Source organism: Papilio polytes, unplaced genomic scaffold, assembly GCF_000836215.1.
Source record: "Papilio polytes unplaced genomic scaffold, Ppol_1.0 DF823177.1, whole genome shotgun sequence".
NCBI lineage: Eukaryota > Metazoa > Arthropoda > Insecta > Lepidoptera > Papilionidae > Papilio > Papilio polytes.
Window position 1 is genome coordinate 1,709,585 of NW_013526027.1, and position 22,984 is coordinate 1,732,568.

General features: G+C 33.0%; 2 protein-coding genes across 5 annotated transcripts in view; both read left to right on the top strand.

Moving 5' to 3' along the window:
* The first annotated feature begins 2,048 nt into the window (after nucleotides 1-2,048).
* Nucleotides 2,049-22,984, top strand: part of LOC106105161 (NAD kinase-like) — a 34,754-nt gene continuing 13,818 nt past the window's right edge. The window contains exons 1-2 of one of the 4 annotated variants that reach the window (XM_013285397.1): nucleotides 2,049-2,244; nucleotides 5,187-5,321. In XM_013285397.1, the coding sequence (XP_013140851.1) occupies nucleotides 5,188-5,321 (134 nt within the window). In that variant the 5' untranslated portion in view covers nucleotides 2,049-2,244; nucleotide 5,187. Of the gene's footprint in view, nucleotides 2,245-5,186; nucleotides 5,322-5,543; nucleotides 5,801-11,769; nucleotides 12,270-22,984 lie in introns of those variants that run through there. The other 3 variants (XM_013285398.1, XM_013285396.1, XM_013285395.1) reach the window with 3 other exon arrangements.
* On the top strand, nucleotides 5,884-7,896 carry LOC106105163. Its single transcript, XM_013285401.1, has one exon. The coding sequence runs from the start codon at nucleotides 6,645-6,647 to the stop codon at nucleotides 7,800-7,802; it is 1,158 nt and encodes a 385-aa protein (XP_013140855.1). The 5' UTR covers nucleotides 5,884-6,644; the 3' UTR covers nucleotides 7,803-7,896.

The following is a 22,984-nucleotide window of genomic DNA, read 5'->3' on the forward strand; positions in this document are numbered from 1 at the left end:
ATCTAAATTTAGTCCTTTCCTCATATAAATAGCTGTGCTAATGTTTACGAACCTAAATAAACTGCATGTCAAATGTGTTTACTTTTCTAATCATACTAATATTATGAATGTGAACGTTTAGATGGATGGATGGATGTTTGTTAGAGTTTGTAGCCTAAGCGGCTGAAGGGATCTCGATGAAATTTGGCATATATGTAGAGGATAGTCTGGAAGAACACATAGGCTACTTTCTTTTTTTTTATTTCCACGCGGACGGAGTCGCGGGCGAAAGCTAGTAATACATAAATATAATTAACTAGCTTTCACCCGCGACTCCGCCCGCGCGGAATTAAAAAAAAACAAAAGTGAGTAGCCTATGCGTTCTTTCAGACTATCCTCTACATATATGCCAAATTTCATCGAGATCCCTTCAGCCGCTTAGGCTACAAACTCTAACAAACATCCATCCATCCATCTAAACTTTCGCATTTATAATATTAGTAAGATTTCACGTCCAACAAACCCCCATCTTGCAATGAATAAAAATTGTATAATGCAGTGCTTGTGGGTGCAAGAGCCCTAGACTTACAGACTTTATTTTTCTTTTATAAAATACCGAAATTGTGGTCGTCGTAGGGTCTTCGGCTATAAACTAATAATTCTATCGCACTATACTGAAAAGACGCCAATCTTTGGAAAATATTATTTTTAAATTTATTACTTTTTGTCACAACAAATGATGCCAATCTTGACTTCCTACAAAAAACAAGTTTAAGATATTATTTATAATTTAACTATATTTTTGTTATGTAAGACTAACAGCGGGTTTTTATGTTGAAACAACACACACACCAGTTTCCAAAGTAAATTTGAAAAATAACAGTGAATTTCGATTGCCGTTTTGTATTAACAAATGAAGACATCTCTTTCATTCTTTCCTACAAAATAGAGACCACAATATGTATTAAAACGGGTATCACTACAGTCGAAACCGATGATTAGATTTTTTTCGCCTTTTTACCTTGAAAACTAAACAGATTCATAAGTAATAAAAACTTAAAATTATCCACGCATTTTGTGATGGAACAATCAAGTTTTATTTTACCTGTAATATCCATATTAAAAATACTTCCCACGTAAAGTATTGTTAGCCACAATTTTGCGATTTACAATTTATTTTACGATTGTTAAATTATGTTGATAAAACTAATTTCTGTATAAATTTGAAAGCAAATATTAAAAGTAGTTAGGTTAGTAGATTCATTTTTAAGTTTTTAAGTAAAAGTAAGTAGTTAAAATATGTTAGCTGGTTAGCTAAGTTAAAATTTTAACGTGCAAATTTTGCGATTCAAACATATTATACTTTACATAGGAGGCATCGACAATTCCTTGGGTTACGTAACTAAAATGAATGACAGACATTTGTGATGAAATAAGGAAATAAATCTCAAGGGGTCCATGACACTACTGACTTTCCATGAAATAATTCTTAAAAAAAACAACTATGTTGTATACTTATTATTACTTATCAAGTTATATTCATGTTCCCTTTTTTACCAGTTTCACATTGTTTTTAAGCACTTTCGGTAGTATTTTTTTAGCTTGCAACAGACCCATAGACAAACTTTGTATTCCACAAACTTGTTGTATGGTGTTTTACAGGCTATAGACAAACTAGGTAATAGACAAGGTTAGGATCAATAAGACATGAGAATAAAATGTTTTCTTCATGACTTCTCTGAGGTCTAAATACCTTCATATTTAATTGGTCGACTCATTCTAGTCATGGTTTTCCTTTCATAGCTCTGTTTTGATATCGCAACTCTGCCATCAGATACGAATTATAGACTTTGAGAGATGAAAGATAACATTTATATAAACTTTCGTAACGTTTAGAATTTATGATTACATCTGCGCACGTGCAGTAAAGACATTGTAGATTAGATAACACATGCAATACAACCACATATCGGAATATATCGAACGATCGACAGGCAACAGGCCTAGGAAACGGTGAGAGGCTCGATGGCGGCCGTGGCTTACTTCATTGACGCCGCAGCGCCTGCGGCTGCGACCCGCCTGACCCCTAAAGTAAAATATAAACGCTTATTGTCATACAAATCGCTGTGAAGCGCACACGCTCGCAGTTTTCCCGCGCGCGCGTTATCCCGTTCTATTTTTAAATTTTCAGTGCCTTAAAACGAACAAAAAGTTCGAGGTTATGTGACATTATTAAAGGACACGTGTGGATCCTTATCTCTTAAAGTAAGTCAAATTTAAATAAAGTTTGAAAAGGAAAACGTTAACCTTTTCGATGCTACTGTTTGATAACCGTGTTAAACTAAGCCTTTTTGAATTTGGGAGTTAGAAAAATATTGTTGTATTGAAAATAAGCATGGTTTTAATCACAAAACAATTGGTTTTCAATAACTTTAACTGTCTATACTTATGTTGAAAATTTTCCTCGATCGTACAGAGTGCGGAGCGAAAGTAGGTAATTTATTGATTACAGTGCACGGGTAGTAATTTTTATATATGTAATTGTAGTGAAATAAATTATATTTCAATTTAATATGGCATTTATCGACACAAAAACATTAAAATAAATACCTGAATCAATGTTGATTCTGGTTAGGTATTTGCTAATACAATTATGCACACATTACGTAGTGGTATATGAAACATCTTACTAATGCTCGGTCAATAAAGCAAATATTTATTCAAACACGAAATATATCTTTATCATTTGTGATGATTATAAGAAAATGGTTAACATGGTATATTAATTAGCATCCTAAACGTAGAAATAGTAATAAAAGACTCAATTGAAAATCGAAAATAAGCTTTTTTTTATAGTATTAGGTGGCAAACGAGCAAGCGGTCACCTGAATCCACCGAAATGGAAAGCGACCGTTGCCCATAAACATTCGCAATTCGCAAAAACAACGCTCATAAAGAAGATATTTCTCCGTCCTGTGCGTTTCCTCCACCGTCAAAACCAATTTTCCTTTCCGTCCTCTTAAGAAAAGAATGGAAAGGGAAAGGTACTAAAATTAGGCCTCCGTTACCACATTCATCAGAGGAAACGCGGAACCGCTTCTACTTCACGCCTGTTTTCTGTGTGGTCGTGGTATTATACCGGGCGAGAAGGCCTATTCGTGCAAAGATGTTAAAGCGGGCTCTACCACTGTTGTCTATGTATGGTATGACAGTGGAAACCGACGGTTAACGCAACGTCATAACAAGAGACGCGTGGAATGCAAAGCATTCTCCCGTTTACCTTCCTCACTTGTTTTTATAAAAAGCTACAAGAGTATTTACGTCATATTAGAGTAATAGTCAAATGGTAAATTCAATTGACATTGGCGTTCTCAGACGTTTCTGAGTGAAGTTAATAATGCATCAGAAAACAATAGATAGTATAATGTGAGTAAATAAAAATTAATTGCTTATATAAGTTGTTACATAATACAAATTAGAGGAAATTATCTTCCACTATTCTGTATTAAAAAAAACCAATAGGTATGTCCCGGTGTGTTCATAAACTACTAAACACTAGACGTTTGTTGAAAACGTTTCGTTTGCACTATATTTTTTGATGAGTTAACTTTTGAACCTACTTTGACCTTGGCTCTACAACGTATGGCGGGTTCAAGCAATAACATTTAAACACACATGTGTATAAATCAGTCGATGTAAATATTTTTAAACGTCAATTACTCAGCCATAATTAAGTACCGAGTACTTATTATGTAACGCTTTGAACATCTGTATAAAAATGTAACTACATTCAAAACGAATATTAAACGAAATTGCCTTGAAGTAAACTCACTACTGATCCCACGCGAACTACAATGTATAAGCAATATTTAAATTTAACTAATATAAACACAATACGCTATTAAGATAATAAAATTTTTTATGCTTTCCCTGACATACATTACAAACCACACTCATTCATAAATGTACTAAAGCCCGCCAAAAACAGTTAGTTCTAATAAACGAACTGACAGTTAAAATCGTAAAGTATCGTAAAGTTAATAAAACAACTTACAATATTTTTTAATAGCTAAAATGTGATAGTTCACATTTTAAAATTATTTTACGAGCTGTTGCCCGCGACTTCGTACGCGTGGTATTAGAAAACATACAAACTATATAAATTACAAAAAGCTACGTATCCCTCGGGAACCGGACATTTCTCGGGGGTGAAGCTTATCCCATGTGTACTCCAGACTTTGTTTTATATCTGTGCCAAATTTCAAAAAGATATATTGAACCGTTGCAGAATGATCGAGTAAACATTAAAAATCTAAATTAATGAATTCCACGGGAACCGTAACTATTACAGGGATAAAAAGTAGCCTATGTGTTCTTCCAGACTCTGCTCTAAACCTGTGCCAAATTTCATGGAGACCCGTTCAGCCGTTTAGGCTACAAACGCTAACAAGCATCCATCCATCCATCCATCTAAACTTTCGCATTTATAATATTAGTAAGAAGTAAGATTTGAAAAAAAAAGTTTAACAAATGGTCACACTACACACGTGCTCTCAATTCGTGATTAAAAGTCAACGCTCGTGAGGTTTGCCTTGGGCTTGGAACAGGATCCCAATAATTTTTACTGTACCTTAACAACGCTACCCGTTATTATTTCTATTATGATTCTTAACACAAAGATTTACAGTCCATTTCAGCGTAACGGCTCCAAAGAAACATCAGGTAAAAAGTATCGTACTCACAAAAGTGATAGTCGAAATCGAAACTATAACTTGACATTGATGAAAATAGGTCATCTAGTTGCAGCTGAGATACAAGCTTTTTTAAAACAAATGTTGCTAAAGTCTAACCAGTACCAGTTTCAGTATGTTACAAAGTACTCTGTGAGTCTAACTTTAAATGACTACAGAGTTCGTGCATCTAGATTTAGCTTTAGAATTCTACTCTAAGGAACTGCTTAACTTATTATTGTATGGCTCTGACAGTGAGTGTGATACGAAGCCTGAATGTCGAGGATTCGATTTCTCGAGTAAATAGGGATGACAGTATTTGATTCACGGGCCTTTGAACTCTAATGACTTGAACAGCCTAAGTAACGTTATTTAGGCTACATATCTCATCAAAACAAATGATAATTATCTTCCGAAAATATATTGAGTTTTCAAATGCGTCATAAATAATGTGGTTTTTAATTTTTCATGTTCCAGAATGTTAAATGAACAAGATTTAGTAGTGGCGAGGGCCTTAGCGTCGGAATCGCGAGAAAATTCCCCAGGAGGATCTCCAGGACCACTTCGTAAAAATCCACTTAACAAAGTGGTAGACAAACTCAAAACATTTAGGTAAGGCGCCGTTTTTTGTAACAATTCTTAACTTGGAAGATGGACTTATGGAATCAAGTATGGAGTAAATCATCAAATCAAGTACTTTGACTTTACAGCGAAAAGTAGATGTTAGAATTAATGTAATTCAAAATGTAACTCTATCCAACCGTAGGAGCAGAACATTTATAAACGTCATAACGTCAGTCATGTAAAGACAACTGTCAAACCAACGTCAAAGTCAAACTAAGATAAACTGTGATGACAGTTAACCTATTCATCGTGAAATTAAATATTATCTTTTTTCTATTGAAACGTCTTATTAAGTGTTGTGATTTAGATGAATAAGTTAGATGTGCTATGCCCAAGGAATTGTTACATTTCATATATAAGTTAAAAAAACAATTAAGGGATTGAAGTATGGTTATGAAAATGGATTACAAAGTGAAGTTCAAAGAACCAGCGACAAGCAAAGAAATTGCTGAGGAGGAAGAAGAGAGGTATGTTATTAATTACTAATTATAATTCTACCAACAATATTCATATGCGCCAAAGTTAACAATTGTAAAAAAGAAAACAAAGGAACCTGTGTCGAGTGTTGCATATTGTGTTTTGTCACAGATTAAAAAATGTAGATTAAGAAAAAAACTCGAATGTCAAACAAATAAATTTTATCGCGTCATAGAATCGAATACAATAATTAATTTTAACAATCACAAGCTTATGTTGTGTGCTTACCTATCTTTTTTATCGTAGTTGAAATCAAAGAGGATATAAAATTGGTTGAAATGATTGAGAATTAGGTTTTTTTTTGTTATTCAATCAAAAAGTATAATGCTGTAATCAATGGCGTGGTGCTACTGACGCATCTTGGTAAAATACTGCTTGTGAATAGTGATTACAAAGTGCTATGTAAACGTAATACTATATTTTCTAAAACATAAGTATGAGTATAAACCGTTTCCGATAAAGTCGATGTGGGGGCAGCACTGAAATAACAGAAATGTAAGAATCGTAATCGATTTTAATATTAATTACAAACTATGCTTAATCCACTATAATCTATGACTGTTTCTGAATTTGAAACGAAAACAAATAATTTTTATTTACGATATAGTCGGTTCGAATTGTTAGAAAATTACGTTTAATTGTAAAACCTGTACCTTTGATGTTAATAGTAAGAAATGTGATTTGCATCATTGTTATTGTTACATTATATTCTGTCATCTTTCCGGAAATTTACTAAAAAAAATATTTTGCAAACACAAGATATTCATCCGGTTCGTGTCCGACTAGACAATTTGTACTTCGTGGACAGATACGGAGCAATCCATTATTTTCATAATGGATTTAATTGCAGAATTGATGCAAGAAATTACTCTTAACAACTTCGATGTTGGCTCTTCGACATGGGTTGATGTTACTTACGTCAATAATCCACACAGTTTCTACGTTCGTCCAACCTCTTACAGAAGTTTTATAACATCAATGCAAGTACATGGTCAGAATCTTACACAACAAGATCTGCAGTTAAGTATGAATGTGGTTTACTATTCAAAAAGGCTGAAGCACTTTTGTAGAGGTTTAATTTATCATATAGATACATCGAAAAAGAATTGTACTTGTGACGTATTTGCCATTGATTTTGGTTGTATAGAGAAATCTATTTCTTTAAAAAATATGTATTTTGCTCTTGTTGAACAAGAGTTGCCACCTCTAGCAACTCATTGCCAATTAGCAAATTGTGAACCTAAGAATGGCTTGTGGACTGATAAAGTTGTAGATGCTATGAAATGTTATATTGGAAAAGAAAAGGCAAAATTAATAGTGAAAGGGAAAACAAGTGTTAAAGTTGTGGTGGAGTTGTACAACTCTTGCCCTGATGATATAGCAACAATGCTTGCATTAACAGGTTATTCCACATTAGGCTATAATGAAAATGTTATAAGTCGCATTCCTAATTTTAAACAAGAGAAACATTATTATACATACCCAAAAATAGAACAGGGTAATATTCTACATGTCCGAACACAATCGGGAAAAGATTTTGATAATTTCTGTGTTGCAAAAGTTGATGATTATTATGATTATGTTAATAATGTAAATAATTTTCAAGCATATTCTAAGCAAGCACAGAGTTTAAGGCCGGAAGATATGAGAGAAAACAAACCTGTTAGTGTTTATGTCACACATCTTGTAAAATATGAGCGTGGGATAATACAAAAAATTACAGTTCCCGAGGAAAAAGCATTGGTACAATTAGTTGACTGGGGTTCTCTAATTGAAGTAGATGTGTCAGGAATGAAGCTTATGTCAGAATATTATTTTTTAAAACCAGTGATAGCTATTTATTGTGCAACAGAAAAAAGTCAACAATTTGACAACAGTTTACAGAAATTTTTAATTCCAGGTTGTGAGTTTCTTATTAAAATTAAAAAGGTCGGGAATGGATCTCGTAAACCCAATATTGTAACTATATCTCCATTGTCTACAGCAAAATAAATACTGTAATAATACTTCAATATTTATGATATTTTACTATATCGATTGTTAATCAAAATTTATTCTATCAAATAGTTTTTAGTTAGAAATATAATTAGAAAACAGCCAAGTCAATTTTTTTTAAGTATTTTATAGTTCATTTATATTAATCCAAGTTTGAAGCAATTAAATGAAATATCACAAGATCAGTATTAGATGTATAATTTATGCTAATTTAAAAGATTTTCATGAATTAACACAATGTGCAATGCATACCAAATGAAGGGATAAGCAATATTATGTTTTTTTTTTATTACTTAAAATCACACAATTTTTAAAGGAAGGTATTTTGTATAGTATAGGTATAGTTTTATAAGAATCAATAGGAATTTTGCTGTAGTAGACAGATAGTCTTAAGAGTGAGTAAGTTAGAATTTATTACAAACCATTTTGTATGAAGTTAAAGGTAAAAGTTAATAGATATATAAAATTAGGTAAATTAGTAGTGATTAGAATTATACTTTCTTGCTATAAACTTTAAATTGTCTATGATATTGTTTATGTAGTATAAGGGATATTTGTTCTATTTGTCTTTATAAGCTTGATGTCTTGATGCAAATGTGGAGGTATACAGGCAGAAGCACATTGCTTGTTTGGCCAATTCTAAAAGCTGTTTGCTGTGTCACATTAAATTTAAAAAAAAAAGCATACCAATTGAGTACCTTTCTTTTGGGAAGTCGGTCAAAAATAAAGGTATTGTATCAAGCCGGTATGTTTAATAGAAAAAGTATTTACAATAAAAGTATTTAAATAAATTATTAATTTCATTATTGTGCACTTATTTTATGTTTTAATGAGTTGTAAAATCCCCCTGACGCTTTGTTATAGCAATAATATCTGACAATGATTATTGTTTTACGCAAAACAAGGCGTCAAGTTACTTATACTAACGCTTTGGATAGCTTCATGTCAATTATAAATAAATACTAAGAAATTAAAATAAATAGATAAATGATCAATAGTAACAGTTAACTGAAGTGCGATAAACGTATATTCTTGAAGTGATTTGAATACAGTAAAAGACTACAGTAAGAAAAATAATGCTGGACATATAAACTTGAAAGACTGTGTCAATACGCAAGTATTCGATGGTTGCCTATATTTATACAATGAAGTGGACGACATAACAATTATGAGGCCCCAGGCACAGTTGCTTTTCAGAACTACCGTATTAAGTACGTGTGCCGTTAAGCCCACGCATTGTTTTTAAGAAAGAGGTTACAAGCAAACGTTTATAAAGGTCGTTTGTTTTGAATTCGCGTTAAATTGTTTTTTATTTCATTGACGGAAATAGGACATGTTTTAAAGTACATTTTTTTGTTTCAATATTTAAAAAACAAAACAAACTTACACTTACTAATATAGAAGAACCTCGATATCTAAAACCTCGGTAACTTAAAAACCTCTATAACTTCATAAAATAATATGTTCCCTTCCCATCGGAGCCCAAAACCTCTACATCATAGACCCTTGATTACTTAAAACCTCTATAACTTAAAATATTTTGTGTTTCCCTTGAACTTTACCTTATCGAGCTTCTACTGTATTATAAATATGAAAGTTTAGATGGATGGATGTTTGTTAGAGTTTGTAGCCTAAACTGCTGAATCGTCTTGGACGAAACATAGGTAGGCGATAGTCTGGAAGAATACATAGGCTTTTTATTTTTGTTAAAATTGAACCAGACGGGGTCGCGGACAAAACCGAGTATAGATAATTCATACAGTTTTAACTGTGTGTAGTAGCCTTTACCAGTTTTAAGAACATGTCTAAGTCAGACACCCCGGTACGTAACAGTTCTAGGACAATGACTCTTGACCCAACGTCTGTGATTCAATTATATTACCCGCACATTTTGGATTACGAGGTTATTGTACACGGCATACTTCTGAAGTGTTATCGTTACAGATTTCTGTTAAACGTTGTATCCATCCATTTCTTGTATGTTGAATCTAATCTCATATCTTAACGATTAAAGGATCTTGCTTAATTACGGCATTGTTTGTTAGTCTAAATCCTGAATTATCTAATGAAAACGAAAGTTTCCTGAGTAAACTCATTTATTTATATTTGTTAATGTGAAGATCTATGTTCACAGTTATTCGGCAAGCAAGATGCTACTTTCACTAAACTGGATTCAGTGTAAGCTGAATTAGATTTAGTTTTCAGCGAGATATCGCGTGACTTGTGATCATAAGGCGGCACTACTTTCATTAGCCTTATTATGTCCATTCACTTCAGACTGTTTTTGTTACTTTATGGCATAGATTCAAAAGCTTTCTTTAAATAATAGTTATAATTATCATTAATTGTTGGATTCATGATTATAATAGACTAGCTGTTGCTTACGACTTCGTTCACGCAGTCATACTAATATTATAAATGCGTAAGTTTAAAAGGATGGGTGGATGGATGTTTGTTAGAGTTTGTAGCCTAAACGGCTGAACGGATTTCGATAAAATTTGACATAGATGTAGAGGATATTCTGGAAGACCACATAGGCTACTCACTTTTGTTTTTTTTTTAAATCGGAGTCGCGAGCGAAATCTAGTATTAATTTAAATAAAAGTCCATAATGTATCCGTGTATATCAGCTACCCTTCAGTTAATGTCCGGTCGAAATCGGCCCAGCCGTTTCGGAGATTACCCGGGACAAACGCGGCTTGCGGACAGACAGACAATTTTTTTTAATGCGATTTTCGTTATCGGCAACGCAAATTCATCTTCCCGAAATCTGGAATTTCTCTTTAGATATTACAGACACTCCAATTTTATTATATGTATAGATTATATTAATTTAGAAAGCATTTTCAAATGCAAAACACTTAATAAAGTTATTTGTGGTACTCGTTCCGTTGTTAACTGGACCTGTGATTCATACCAGATTGTCGACTGTTGGAAATGGTAATATCCTGGATTGGCTTAATTGACGGAAGCGCTGTACTCTATGTCGTTTCTCAGTACAAGTCGATAATCAACTTGTGAGAAATATGAAATTACAATGTTTGTTCAGTCATCTGGAATAAGGAAGTTACATCAAAATTAAGTCTTTAAAAAAAATGAAAAACTAAATGGTTTTATCGTAAAATGTATTTTATTAAACGTCTTTTCTTTTTTAAACGGATAAAGTATTCGATCGACAATAAACTGCTTAAACTGAAAAAAATCGCTACCGCCAAATTTACACGCTAACATAAGTGTTATTTATTGGTTATAAAATCGACGTAGTTTTAAATATACTCGTAGAACCACAAATCCACTCAGATTTAAAAAATACTAAACTAATCTAGGTTACATTAGTTAGTTGGACACTATTAAGTTTATATCATGACACAGTTTGTAATAGGATTTTATGTAGACAAGTTGTGTTTAACAGCATAACACGGTTACTCTAACTAGACGAAAAATGTAAATCACCTTTTAATAACTATAATTTGTTAACATAACCAGTAATGGAATTTAATAACTTAGGCAATTTAATATTAACTGTTATAATGACTGCATATAACCGCGGGTTTCCATTGCCTAAACATTTGGACAGAAATATATTGTCATCCTTCTCAAAAAATGGAAATATCAATGGAAAACCACCTTAACCAAAACTATAAAGTAACTTTTCCAAGGACGATGATGACTATCCATCCATTAAGTAGACGTAAAAACAAATATCTGTAATTAAAATAATAACAAAGTAATGTAAATATCATTGTTCATACTGTGGACACGTGCTGATAATGTGCCGTACAAAGTTTATAAATTCTATAAGTTAGATAACCTGTATATAGTCAAATTAAAAAGAACGTTATCGCTTGCCAGTCAATATGTGGTAGTGTATAAGATATAGCTCAATTTGTTTGATAAAGTCGCGCCAGTTTTTTTGTTTGCAATTTCATGGTATCGTTGAACAGCGTGTGTTCAAGCGAACGATTTTCCTATCAGTTGCACAGTCGCTCTGGTCGTGGTCGGACGTATACCAGGCGGCGAACTCGTAAATATTTATTTTTTTCCATACATCAATTCACCAACTCCTTAGCCTCCAAATTATTTTAACAATTTCGTACGACACAACCGCGTTTATTTTGCAATAACGTTTCGCGTGCTTCAGAAGGCTACCGGACCGACAGTGTTGTGAAATTAAATTCGCTTTCGGACATGCGAGTTGTATAATTCGTACTTCGTCGAGGATATACAAGTGTCGATTATCCAGTCAAGTGATGTGGTAACAGACCTCACAATGTTGTCTATGGAGTCATTATGGTGTTCTTCAGAGAGCGAACTCTCCAGTCTAAAGATAGCGAAGACCGCTGAAAGACCGGAGTACAGATTCTCAAGAAGACGATCCTCCAAAAGTTTGATACCCCAGGCTCTGTTGCACTGTCCGGAGCCACAACCGAAGGCTCACCGTCGTCGAAGATCTGGCACTTGGCCGTAAGTTATATTTGGTCATTTATGTAAACTTTTTACTTATGTAAAAAGCAATTACTCCCTTGACTCCTTGACCAGAGTGTACTTTGATTATTATTTACATTGAATTTAAATTACTATTGTTGTAAATAATGAATAATTAATGGGCACTTCGTTGTAAGACAATAGTTATGTTTTATAATGCAAAAGTAGTACATTGTAGTCTCATGAGTGTTACCCTAAATGGGTATCTCAGGTAGAAACTACAGGTTGGTCTGCGTGAGCCAAATAGCCTGTGGTGAAAAGTGGGTTAAGACGACTTAATTTTTCTGCCTCTTACCACCTTATAAAGCTAATAAAGTCAAAGCAAACGGTTGTTTTTATATTAAAATGAACGAACACCCGTTCTCATCTACTTTAAGTTACTTAGTTACTAACATATACTATGCTTAGTCTTCTTAAAATTACTTAAATTTCTTTTGAATGTGAATTAATTCTTGTGGAAGATGATATATTAATGTTAATGAAGTTTTCTTATTATTTCTGTTCCCATATTAAAAGAATAATATAATTTTGTCACTTGTCTTTTGTTATTCGACGTTGCTTGTTACTATAGTCAAGTATTTACGTATATTTAATACTTCATGAGACATTTTCGTTACGAAGATTAATTATTTCGTGATAGAATATGGTAACGTTCTGCATTTGTTCCTTTTTAAATATTGGTGGGATCCTTTCGCACCTTTCTATGTATGATCTTGTAAGTAAATTGCATGTTATTTGAAATTTTTAATACAATTCTGTCGTCTAATGCAACATAATGTATTCGGAATCGCAATTTCTTGCAAATGGCTAAGCGTTGGATAGTGCACATTATCTCCTTTCTCTTTTATAGCTCTATGAGCAAATATTTGGCTTGCTTTAACGTAATGTCCATCGGAAGTATATCTCGTTTCGACCCAATGCCGTAATTAAATAAAGAGAAACGTTAAATTTCATACATAGCGTCCATTATGATATCTTTTTGTTGGTTAATTTGTGAAAATTATAAGGTGATTTTGAAAAGGTTACTTTTATATGGTTTGTACCAGAAATATTTTTGAATTCACGGATTTTAACGTATTGTGCAGTTTGTCTATGGTTGCTTTGGATTGGAACAAGTTGTAATGACCTGTGAAGCCAGTACTTCTATGGCTGCATTCGCTTCGCCCTGTTTTGTTTAAATTTGACCCAGATAACTACTGATGTGTTAAATTTTAGAACCTTCACATCGATTTAGTTTGTTTACACTTGCGGAATTTTTGTATTCTATATGGTTATTGAATAAGAAGATTCTAGATAATGTTTGTATATTCATAATATGCTCGGTATTGCATTTTATTAATTTTCTGATATAACGGAAAATATAATGATGTGTACAAATAAGGTCATATTTCGTCTTAATTATTATGTCACGAGAGATATGACACTACCTTTCCTAGGGTATAAGCAGTGAAAACCAACGGTTATTTATCATAAAACTCTGTTGCCTGTTTCATATTTTTCTAATCATATATTGAAAGAAATATGAAATAACTATTTATCTTAATGTTTGTTATTATCTAGGCCTAGAAACAAAAACATGCGTCAGTCGACGAAATGCCCTAGTTTCCTACATCTACAGTCGAAAAGACCTCATTTCCATATGTTAAAACAGGCGCCATATTTATACTAATTCTTGACTTGAATAAACTACTCATGTAGACTCATTTACTATGTAAACGCTTGAACAAATCATGCTGTCTCTATCTTTAGAAACAAAAAAAGTCTTAGGGCCTGTCCCACCACTGGCTGATAGAGGCTCAGATAGTTTAAAAATGAAGTCACTGTCAGATAAGGTAACCGATATTTCTATCACATATTTTACACGTTGAATTATCAGACAATTTACAATATGGTGGGACAGGTCCTTCATCATCACCAGCTCAATATATGTCCCCTCCGAGGGGCTCGGAACCTACCCTAATCAGGGGTGACTAGGCCATAGTCAACCACGCTGGCCCACTACGGGTTGGTTGACTTCATACATATCTTTGAATTTCTTCGCCGATATGTGCAGGTTGCATCACGATGTTTTCCTTTACCGTAAGAACGTCGGGTAAATCATGTACGTATGAAAATTCGATAAATCGAAAATCAAATTGGTACATGGCGGGATTCGAACCCAAGACCTGTAGATTATAAGTCAAGTGCTTAAACCACTGAACCACCGACGTTTGAACAGGTCCTTAAACTAATACTATTTAGTGGCAATCCCAGCTATAGTATCGTCTGGTTTGTAACAAGCTCAAAAGGATTATTGGAAATTCTATACCTAATTACTGCTACTTATTGGCTTGCAATAGCAGGCAGCACATGCGCTAAGCTTTCTAATACATAGTTCTAAAACTAGTTTACGTTAATTACTAATCATCATTTACATGCTCTTATCCCTTACGGAGGGTCGGCACAGTATGTGCTGCTCTTCCATACATCTCTATCAGCCGTTATATCTGAATCCACTCCTTTCTTAAGCATATCCTCTTTCACACAATCTATCTTCGGTCTTCCTCTACCTTTGTAGCCATCCACAATCAATCTTATCACTTTCTGGTTTATGTCCCCGTCATTTCGTCGCATCACATTTACGTTACGTTTAGTTTACGTTAATTACTAATAAATTAGTATATTATTTATATGACTTTAAAGATATCTCTATGTCTGCGGTTGGGACTGAATTTTGTTTTTATATTTCTTATCGCAATCAAAACTAATAGCAATTTACATTATTGATAACAAAGTAAAAGTATATTATCGTATAAATGTACAAACGTGACCCAAATACAAAGCAACTTTATTTTTTTATTTAATTAATACAAGATTATTGTATTTCGACGATGTGAAATAACAAAATAAACGTTTCTGTGCTACTACTGCTATCATTTTTAACAGACTTCGAAAATATGGAGGTTCTTAATTTGATTGTTTTTTTTTTACGTATTTACACCGATTACGCTTATATTTGTAATGCTATCTACTTGATAATTGTTTACTTTTTCAAAATTAAAAACTTTTAATTTTCCAGTTCTTCTTAGTATTCAACTTTTCAAGCTATGTCAGTTCTAATATTCTGTTTGCGAACTGCAATTCTTCAGATTTTACGTATATTTAAGGTTCGAGAATGTTTCTTAAATTGAGATATCATTACAAATTCATTTGTAAAAAATTTTTTTATTACTCATTACGTAAGATATTTCATAATTCAACGTACATATAAATAAGGAAGCGGAAAAAGTGAAGGCTGATGGACTAATGTATATTTCAACATTAAATACATTATGTACCTAATGATGTTTTATGTACAAAAAGATCTGCCTATTCGAGTAAGAGTATATTTTTTAAATTTGTACTCGTATGTTTAAATAGATATGTTTTGTCGTCCCATAAAGAGTTCTACAAGTGGACGAGATTTTTCTACTAGTGTTCAAATCTTTCTTAAATTTGTTTTTTTTTTATAATATAAGGTGGCAAACTAGCAAGCGGCCTGAATCCACCGAAATCGAGAGCGACCGCTGTCCATAAACATCCGCAATTACAGATGAGTTGCCTTCCATTAATAATGGTTGTCCTAATTGTGAGCCGACTCACTGCATTTCGTTGAGCATTGTACTGATTCAAATTTAAACTGATCTATTGTTGAGTCTCAACCCGATATCTAAATATAACCTCTTGTATTTCGTTAACTGAACTCTGTACCCTTTGTATCGTTTTTATTTAGTTTTGAGATATGAATTATGTGTATTATTCTGGTTTATCTCTTCTCTATTAGTACATTTGTATGTACACGTAAATAGTCAATACTCTACCTAATCTTAAATACATATAGTATTATAGCCTTTGCTCACGAGTCCGTCCTCGTGATATTAAAAAAAATAAGTAGCCAGTGTTCTTTCAGACTATACTCTATATTTATGACAAATTTCATTGATACCATTTAGGCTATAAACTATAACATCCATCCAAATAAACTTTCGCATTTATAATATTAGTAAGATTGACGTAATCTATCTTAAAATGTTTGCGTTTAATATATTATATTTTTTTATATTCATAGTGTTTTGTCTATGGCATCAATGTCAATAAGAATCTAATTAATAATTAAAATTAAAAAATATATGATTCCAACCGACAATGTTTATAGCAACACTAACGTTTTGTTTATAAAGTACTAAGTTTGCAATGGTAGCCATTCTGCACGTTAGAGTCTCACGTTGTTAAGTTGAGATAAATGCAGTAATGAAATAGTATACCAAAGTAATAAGAACGGTAAAATATATCTATGAAAATTCATAAGAAGCCATCGTATATTGAGCTAAATACGCTTTAGAACAGTTGAACTGTGAGCACAACTTTGACTGTACAGTTCAACTGACAACTTTTACCTTTGAACTTTTCACGTATTTCAACTGAACAGTTTGACAGAAAAAATTGAACATCTAATTATGTAGATACTTTTAGAACCTGTCCCACCACTGGCTGATAGAGGCTCGATAGCTTAAAATTGACGTCACTGTCAGATGAGGGAACAAAATCCGATATTATTATATCTTTTACACGTTGGATGGTTATCAGACAATTTACAATTTGGTGGGACAAGCCCTTAATCTCTTATTTAGTAACAATGTAAACATGAATAGCGTTTGTTTCTTTACTAATATTGTGTACAATAAACCAATAGTAACTTCCAGGTAAGTACTTGGAAAAACGATTATTTTAAACAACACGTGTTGTTTCTGTTCACGTGCAAAACATGTAATCTAAACCACAAGGAAAACCGATGTTGATATTAGTATAATAGTAAAAATGACGTCACACAAAATAAGGTTATTTAATTGTTGCAAATTACTTTGAAATACAATGTATAATATTAAAAAAATAATTAATAGTTATGTTTTTTGAATAATATATATTATTTGTATACACTATGTTTGTCATTTCCCATTGAATGTTCTGTATCTGTAACCATGTCTTTCCGCCTTTAACACCTACGAAAATAAGTACTACTAGCTGTTGCTCGCGTCTTTTTCCACGTTTAATTAAGACAGAATTGTGAGAAATATAATCTATGTTACTCAGTAATAACATAGCTTTTCAATAGTGAAAGAATTTTTTAAATCGGCCCAGTAGCGTTTTAGTTATTTCAATACATACAAAAATTCAAATCATTTCTCTTTATAATAAAAATAATTGCTATTGCACTATCAAAGCAATTAAAAGGGATAATATGTTTCGTATTGTCGTTTCGGCAGTGGAAACTCACCGTGATAATTACGTGTTAATCGTCTGTAAAACGTAAATTATTGATTTGTTTTGTTGGTCGAAAGGACTTGGGTCACATGTTTACACTTCGGTTGCTATAGTAAATGTATGTGCAGACTGACTGCAGAGTGACGTGACACACCGCAACATTTATTATTAACTAATACATTTATGCCTCGGATTCGCACACATTACTGCTATATAGTAAATTATTAAGGCTAAATATTGAAATTTAAATATGTAACAATGTTTTAAATCATAAGGCCAATCTGAGCACGCACACACCTTTGATTAAACTATCGCACTGTTTTTATCACTTTAATTTCTATGAGCTTGTATGAAGGTGCGCAAACTACTTGATTTTTAGTTGTGCAAAGTTGTATGGTTGCAAAACAATCGACAATCGCACAACCGTTGTGCGATTTTTTTAGTCAATGGTGCACCCGCTGTTTAAATCCAAATAACATTAAAATTTTAAAGTAAAAGGTTAAATATTCGTTTCAGAATTCGTGCGTGTTTTGTTTTTAAGTTGGGATTATTCGACGCAATAAAGGAGCGTAAAAACAGGCTCGGCTGTACTATAGTTAACTATATGTATTTATTAAACCGGTTGGTAATTCGAAAAACATGATGCAAAAAAACAATGCATAAAGAACGGCACTTGCTTGTCCTTGGGGAAGTCCTGATTGAGTTGACAATTGATTTATTATTGTCACTAAATAAATATGGTACTACCAAGTACACTTCCTGTATTAAATATAAAGAAATAGAACATAATAATGACAGGTAACATGGAGTAGAAATAGCTTAAAAAAATTAAACCATTTTATTTTAACAATTCTTCTCCATGCAACAACTATTTAGTACAAATTGACGAAGTTAGAGATTACATATTTTTTTTAATATGATTTTAAAATGATTCTCCTATTAGGGTTGACGATAGGCAAGCCGGTCCAAAAACCAAAACATTAAGGTTTATAAAACCTTGCGTATCAACCCTACATAAGTAGTATAAGTCCAGGACAGTTTTAACAGTGGTAGAGCCCGCTTTAACACCTCGCACGAATAGGTCGGCTCGTCCGGTGTAATACCACGACCACACAGAAAACACGCGTGAAGTGAAAGCAATTCCGCGTTTCGTCTGATGAGTGTGGAGCCGGGGGCCTAATTTTAGTCCCTTTCCCTTTACACACTTTTCTTAAGAGGAAAGGATGGGAAGGAAAAGTGGAGGAGACGCATGGGAAGGGGAAATGTCCTCTTTATGTCAGTCTCCTCCTCCGTCAATTAAGTGTAGGCAACGCATCTGCAATTGCGAATGTCTATGGGCAGCGGTCGCTTTCCATTTCGGTGAATTCAGGTGGCCGCTTGCTCGTTTGCCGACTTATATTATAAAAAAAAAAGAAAATGTTTCAATTGTCACAATGGGCATAAGACTCCTGTGTCCGTTGTGCCAAATTAAATGATGGGTACTATATAATTCTATGTTTGTATATTTTTGCATTCAAGCCATAAATAATATTAAAACGTTAAAACAATGTACTTTCTGTGAATCTGATATTAAAGTTTCATTTCCTGTTAAACATTTAAATGTATGTATAAATTAGTTTTTACACAGTTTCATTATCTGAACACCTCACGATTGTATTATCAACTAATACAATGGTCACGAAACTTATTTTTGCATAAGGTTTGATAAAAAATACGCGTGATACTGAATTAGTAGGAGGTTTTTACCCGAGCCCGTTTTTTGTGTATAGTTTTTCTCGGTCGCATTTGCAGCGTTTCGTAGTACTGAATATTTTAATCCGGGTTTTTTAGACTCTATAGAGCATTACTAGTGTAAACTTTAAAGCTGATATTTGTTTTAAATGTTGCCTTTTTATCGGGACAAAACGTACCCTACGTACATTTTTTGTAATTATAAAAGCGTAAACCTTTGACTAAACTATAGCACAGTTTCGTCTCGTTTTGATTCCTATGAGCTTATATGGAGGTGAGCACACTACTCAATTGTTAGTTGTGAAACTGAACAGTTAAATTTGCTACGAAACAATCGACAATCGCACAACAATTGTCTAACTATCTAACTTCTAACTAATAATATAAATGCGAAAGTTCAGATGAATGGATGAATGGATGTTTGTTAGAGTTTGTAGCCTAAACGGCTGAACGGAGCTGGATGAAATTTAGCATAGATGTGGAGCAGAATATGGAAGAACACATAGGCTACTTTTTTTTTTTTTAATACCACACAGACGGAGTTGCGGAGGAAAGCTAGTGTGATAATATTGTCAAAGGTGTGTGCTCTGAGCATAGCTTACTATCACCAGTTTGTAAGACTACAACAACAGATGTGTTTTATTTAAAAAAACATTATAATTCTTAACATGTTATAGTAATAAAAGAAAAGGTCGACGAACACGTTTTCTTCGCAGACGGCCCTTTGGCAGGAAAGATGTTTCGCAAGACACCTTAATTGAGTACGTGAAGGAATTATAAATTGAAAAATTTGAGAATCTTGAGAAAAATCTCATTATAATTGCCTGCCAAGTTGTCTATGGTGAATTGCAGGGAAAGGGATTATTCCCAACTGTCATCCCGCTCTGTCCCCACGTGAGAATAAAGCGTTTCGTCCGTCCCACCTTTTAGTCCTACTGTCAACAATAAGGTGACAGATGGAAGCATTATGAAATAAAATAAACTCCAACCGGCCCTTTTCGCGAAAGGTGGGGCGGATGGAACTTTTTATTCTCATCTTTCCCACGTGGGGACAGAGCGGGGTGACGGTTGGGAATACTCCGGGAAAAGAGCAGGAAGGTTAACCTATAAGTGTAGGTAGATCTTGTAGCCAAGCTGGTTCCGATATCTGCATATCATAACGGACAAGTATTCATATCGGATAAACTGCAGTGTGAAAGTCACATGCACTGAACACGTCCGTTCAATTATCTCAGCCATTAAACTATATTCGACTGTATAACGTAAGTCTTACGACACATTTTTGTATAACCAGTATGACCAGGGACATGCACAAAAAGGGCACATACTGTCATACGATCTGACGACGTGTGAAAGCCTTTATACTGGTTTTATCGTACGGAATAGTACATATACTACATACGGAGGAACGTCGGCTAAATCTATACTAATATAAAGAGGAAAGAATCATATTTTTGTATGTATTGAAATAACTCAAAAACTACTGGACCGATTTCAATTATTCTTGCACCATTTTTCACGCAGGCGAACTCGCGAGCAACAACCTGTGTACATATAAAATTTAAAAAACACTGGGATCGAATTTAGGACCTCTAAGTAATCAGGTCATATCTTAATTCATTGCGCACCAGATACTTGTTTTAAGTTTACAATTCGATTAAAATTTTGTATATCTACTGCATCAGATATAAGCAAAGTTTAATATTCTAGAAATATAAATTATTTATCTGTATAATAATGACTAAAGAGTTAATAAGTTGACCCCAACAACGATTAAATTGATTGGTTATCGTCAGTTGCGAGCACATGGTTCACTCACTAGTGATGTGAAATGTGAACGCGTGTTTCGCTTGTTTGTGTTTATATGTTGCCGACAAAATATTAACTTTGACATTATAAAATCGAACTAGACAATTCGTATATTACGAAATAGACGAAACATTTTTAATTCGGTGTTTTATTTTTAATAAATGTTAATTAGTACCATTGATAAATTCTTCTATGTTTATTGATAAAAACCCAAACTGTTTACATGAATTGATAAAATTGCATTGGATAAAAATAAAATGTTACATCGCTCGCGTCACATTATTCTCTGCTACATTCAAATTTCGTTCATTTCTAAAACACAATTTTTGTTTGTTGCTTTCTTGGTGGCCATTTAGCTGTCACAGTTGTAATGTATTAGCACAATTTTCGTTTTGCAAATCTATTCTTGTAATTTTGCCGTTGAAGTAATATGGTACGTAAATTAGCAAAGAGTCGTTTAGTATTTTTTTGTGAATTATTAAATTAAAAATATTGTTAATACTAAGTTCACAATTTTACGGCGACATTACACGAAGTGTTGGTCACTCATGCGCTTGTTAATGCATTCGTTATCAACAAAGATAAGACTCTCGCTACTTACAAGACAAAAGTACTTATGCACTTAAATTTGTAGAGACCTAGCAAAATATACTGACATTATCTTTGAGAGCTTAGCATATCGTAAGATTTTTGTTCATGTTTATTTATTAATGTAATTAAATACCATGTTTTTACTAACTCTAATATTCAAAATAAGATTTCTCGTACTTCATATATAGTAACTAATTAATTTAAAAATTAATTTTATTAACCGTAGGACTTCACTGCCGAGACATAAAGAAAATCTTATTTATATTCAACAAATTGGAAATTATACTTAAAAAGAAAACTTTTATGATAACGATGTTTACGACTCGATGACAGCGACCTCTGACAGTATACAAACATTGTAACCTAATCGCCAACTTCACGTATTCACGGGTCATTGTAATTATTAGTGACGCAAACCCATGGAACATTCCTCGTGATAATTACTACATTATACCTCAATCGTGTAATGATATGCTATAAAAAGTGCAATTAAGAATTATTTTTCCTGTTGAAAGGCAGCTCTGTGAGGATTTGAAAAATTATTCAAGTAACGCGACCCTTAGACTTAAAATGTTCTCGAAGCTTGTATTCATAAACATATTTACTTATTTTCTTAGTGAACTAAAACTCATTTTACTTTTTAGTTACTAGCTGTTGCTCGCGACTTTTTTTTTAAATACTAGTTTTTTGTTAATTTACTAACATTTCCTTTAACCATTCCAACTAAGCTCTAGGATTGTGTTAAGATATGGTTCATGACAATAGTCGAATGGTGGGATTCGAACCCTCGACTGCAAGATCGGTAGCCCGTACCCAAAACCATTAGGCTATTGGCGCTTAATACTGGACTTTGTCCTCGTGGAATTAAAGAATAATAATAAATATAGCCTATATTACTTACTGATAACGCAGTTTTTTAGTGATGTAAGAATTTTTGAAATCTGTCCAGTAGTTTTTGATTTGTTTAGATACATACAAAAATACAAATCTTTACTATTTTATATTATTAGTATAGGTTTAAAAAAATCTTTTTAGGTCATATATTATTTATGTATTTTGTTGCAAAATTATTAATTTTTAACCGTCTAGCTAGAATATACAGTTACATAAAACCAGTTTTAATGTTTCGCGGTGTCACTGAGCTGTACATTCTTGAGGTACGTGAAGTCACACGTTTCGGAACCCAACTCTAACAAACACGTTTCCGTTCACTATACCAATTTTGTTTGCATATTATGCAATTAAATTAAATTACTACGAAAGGCAAATATTTTGATGTTGCG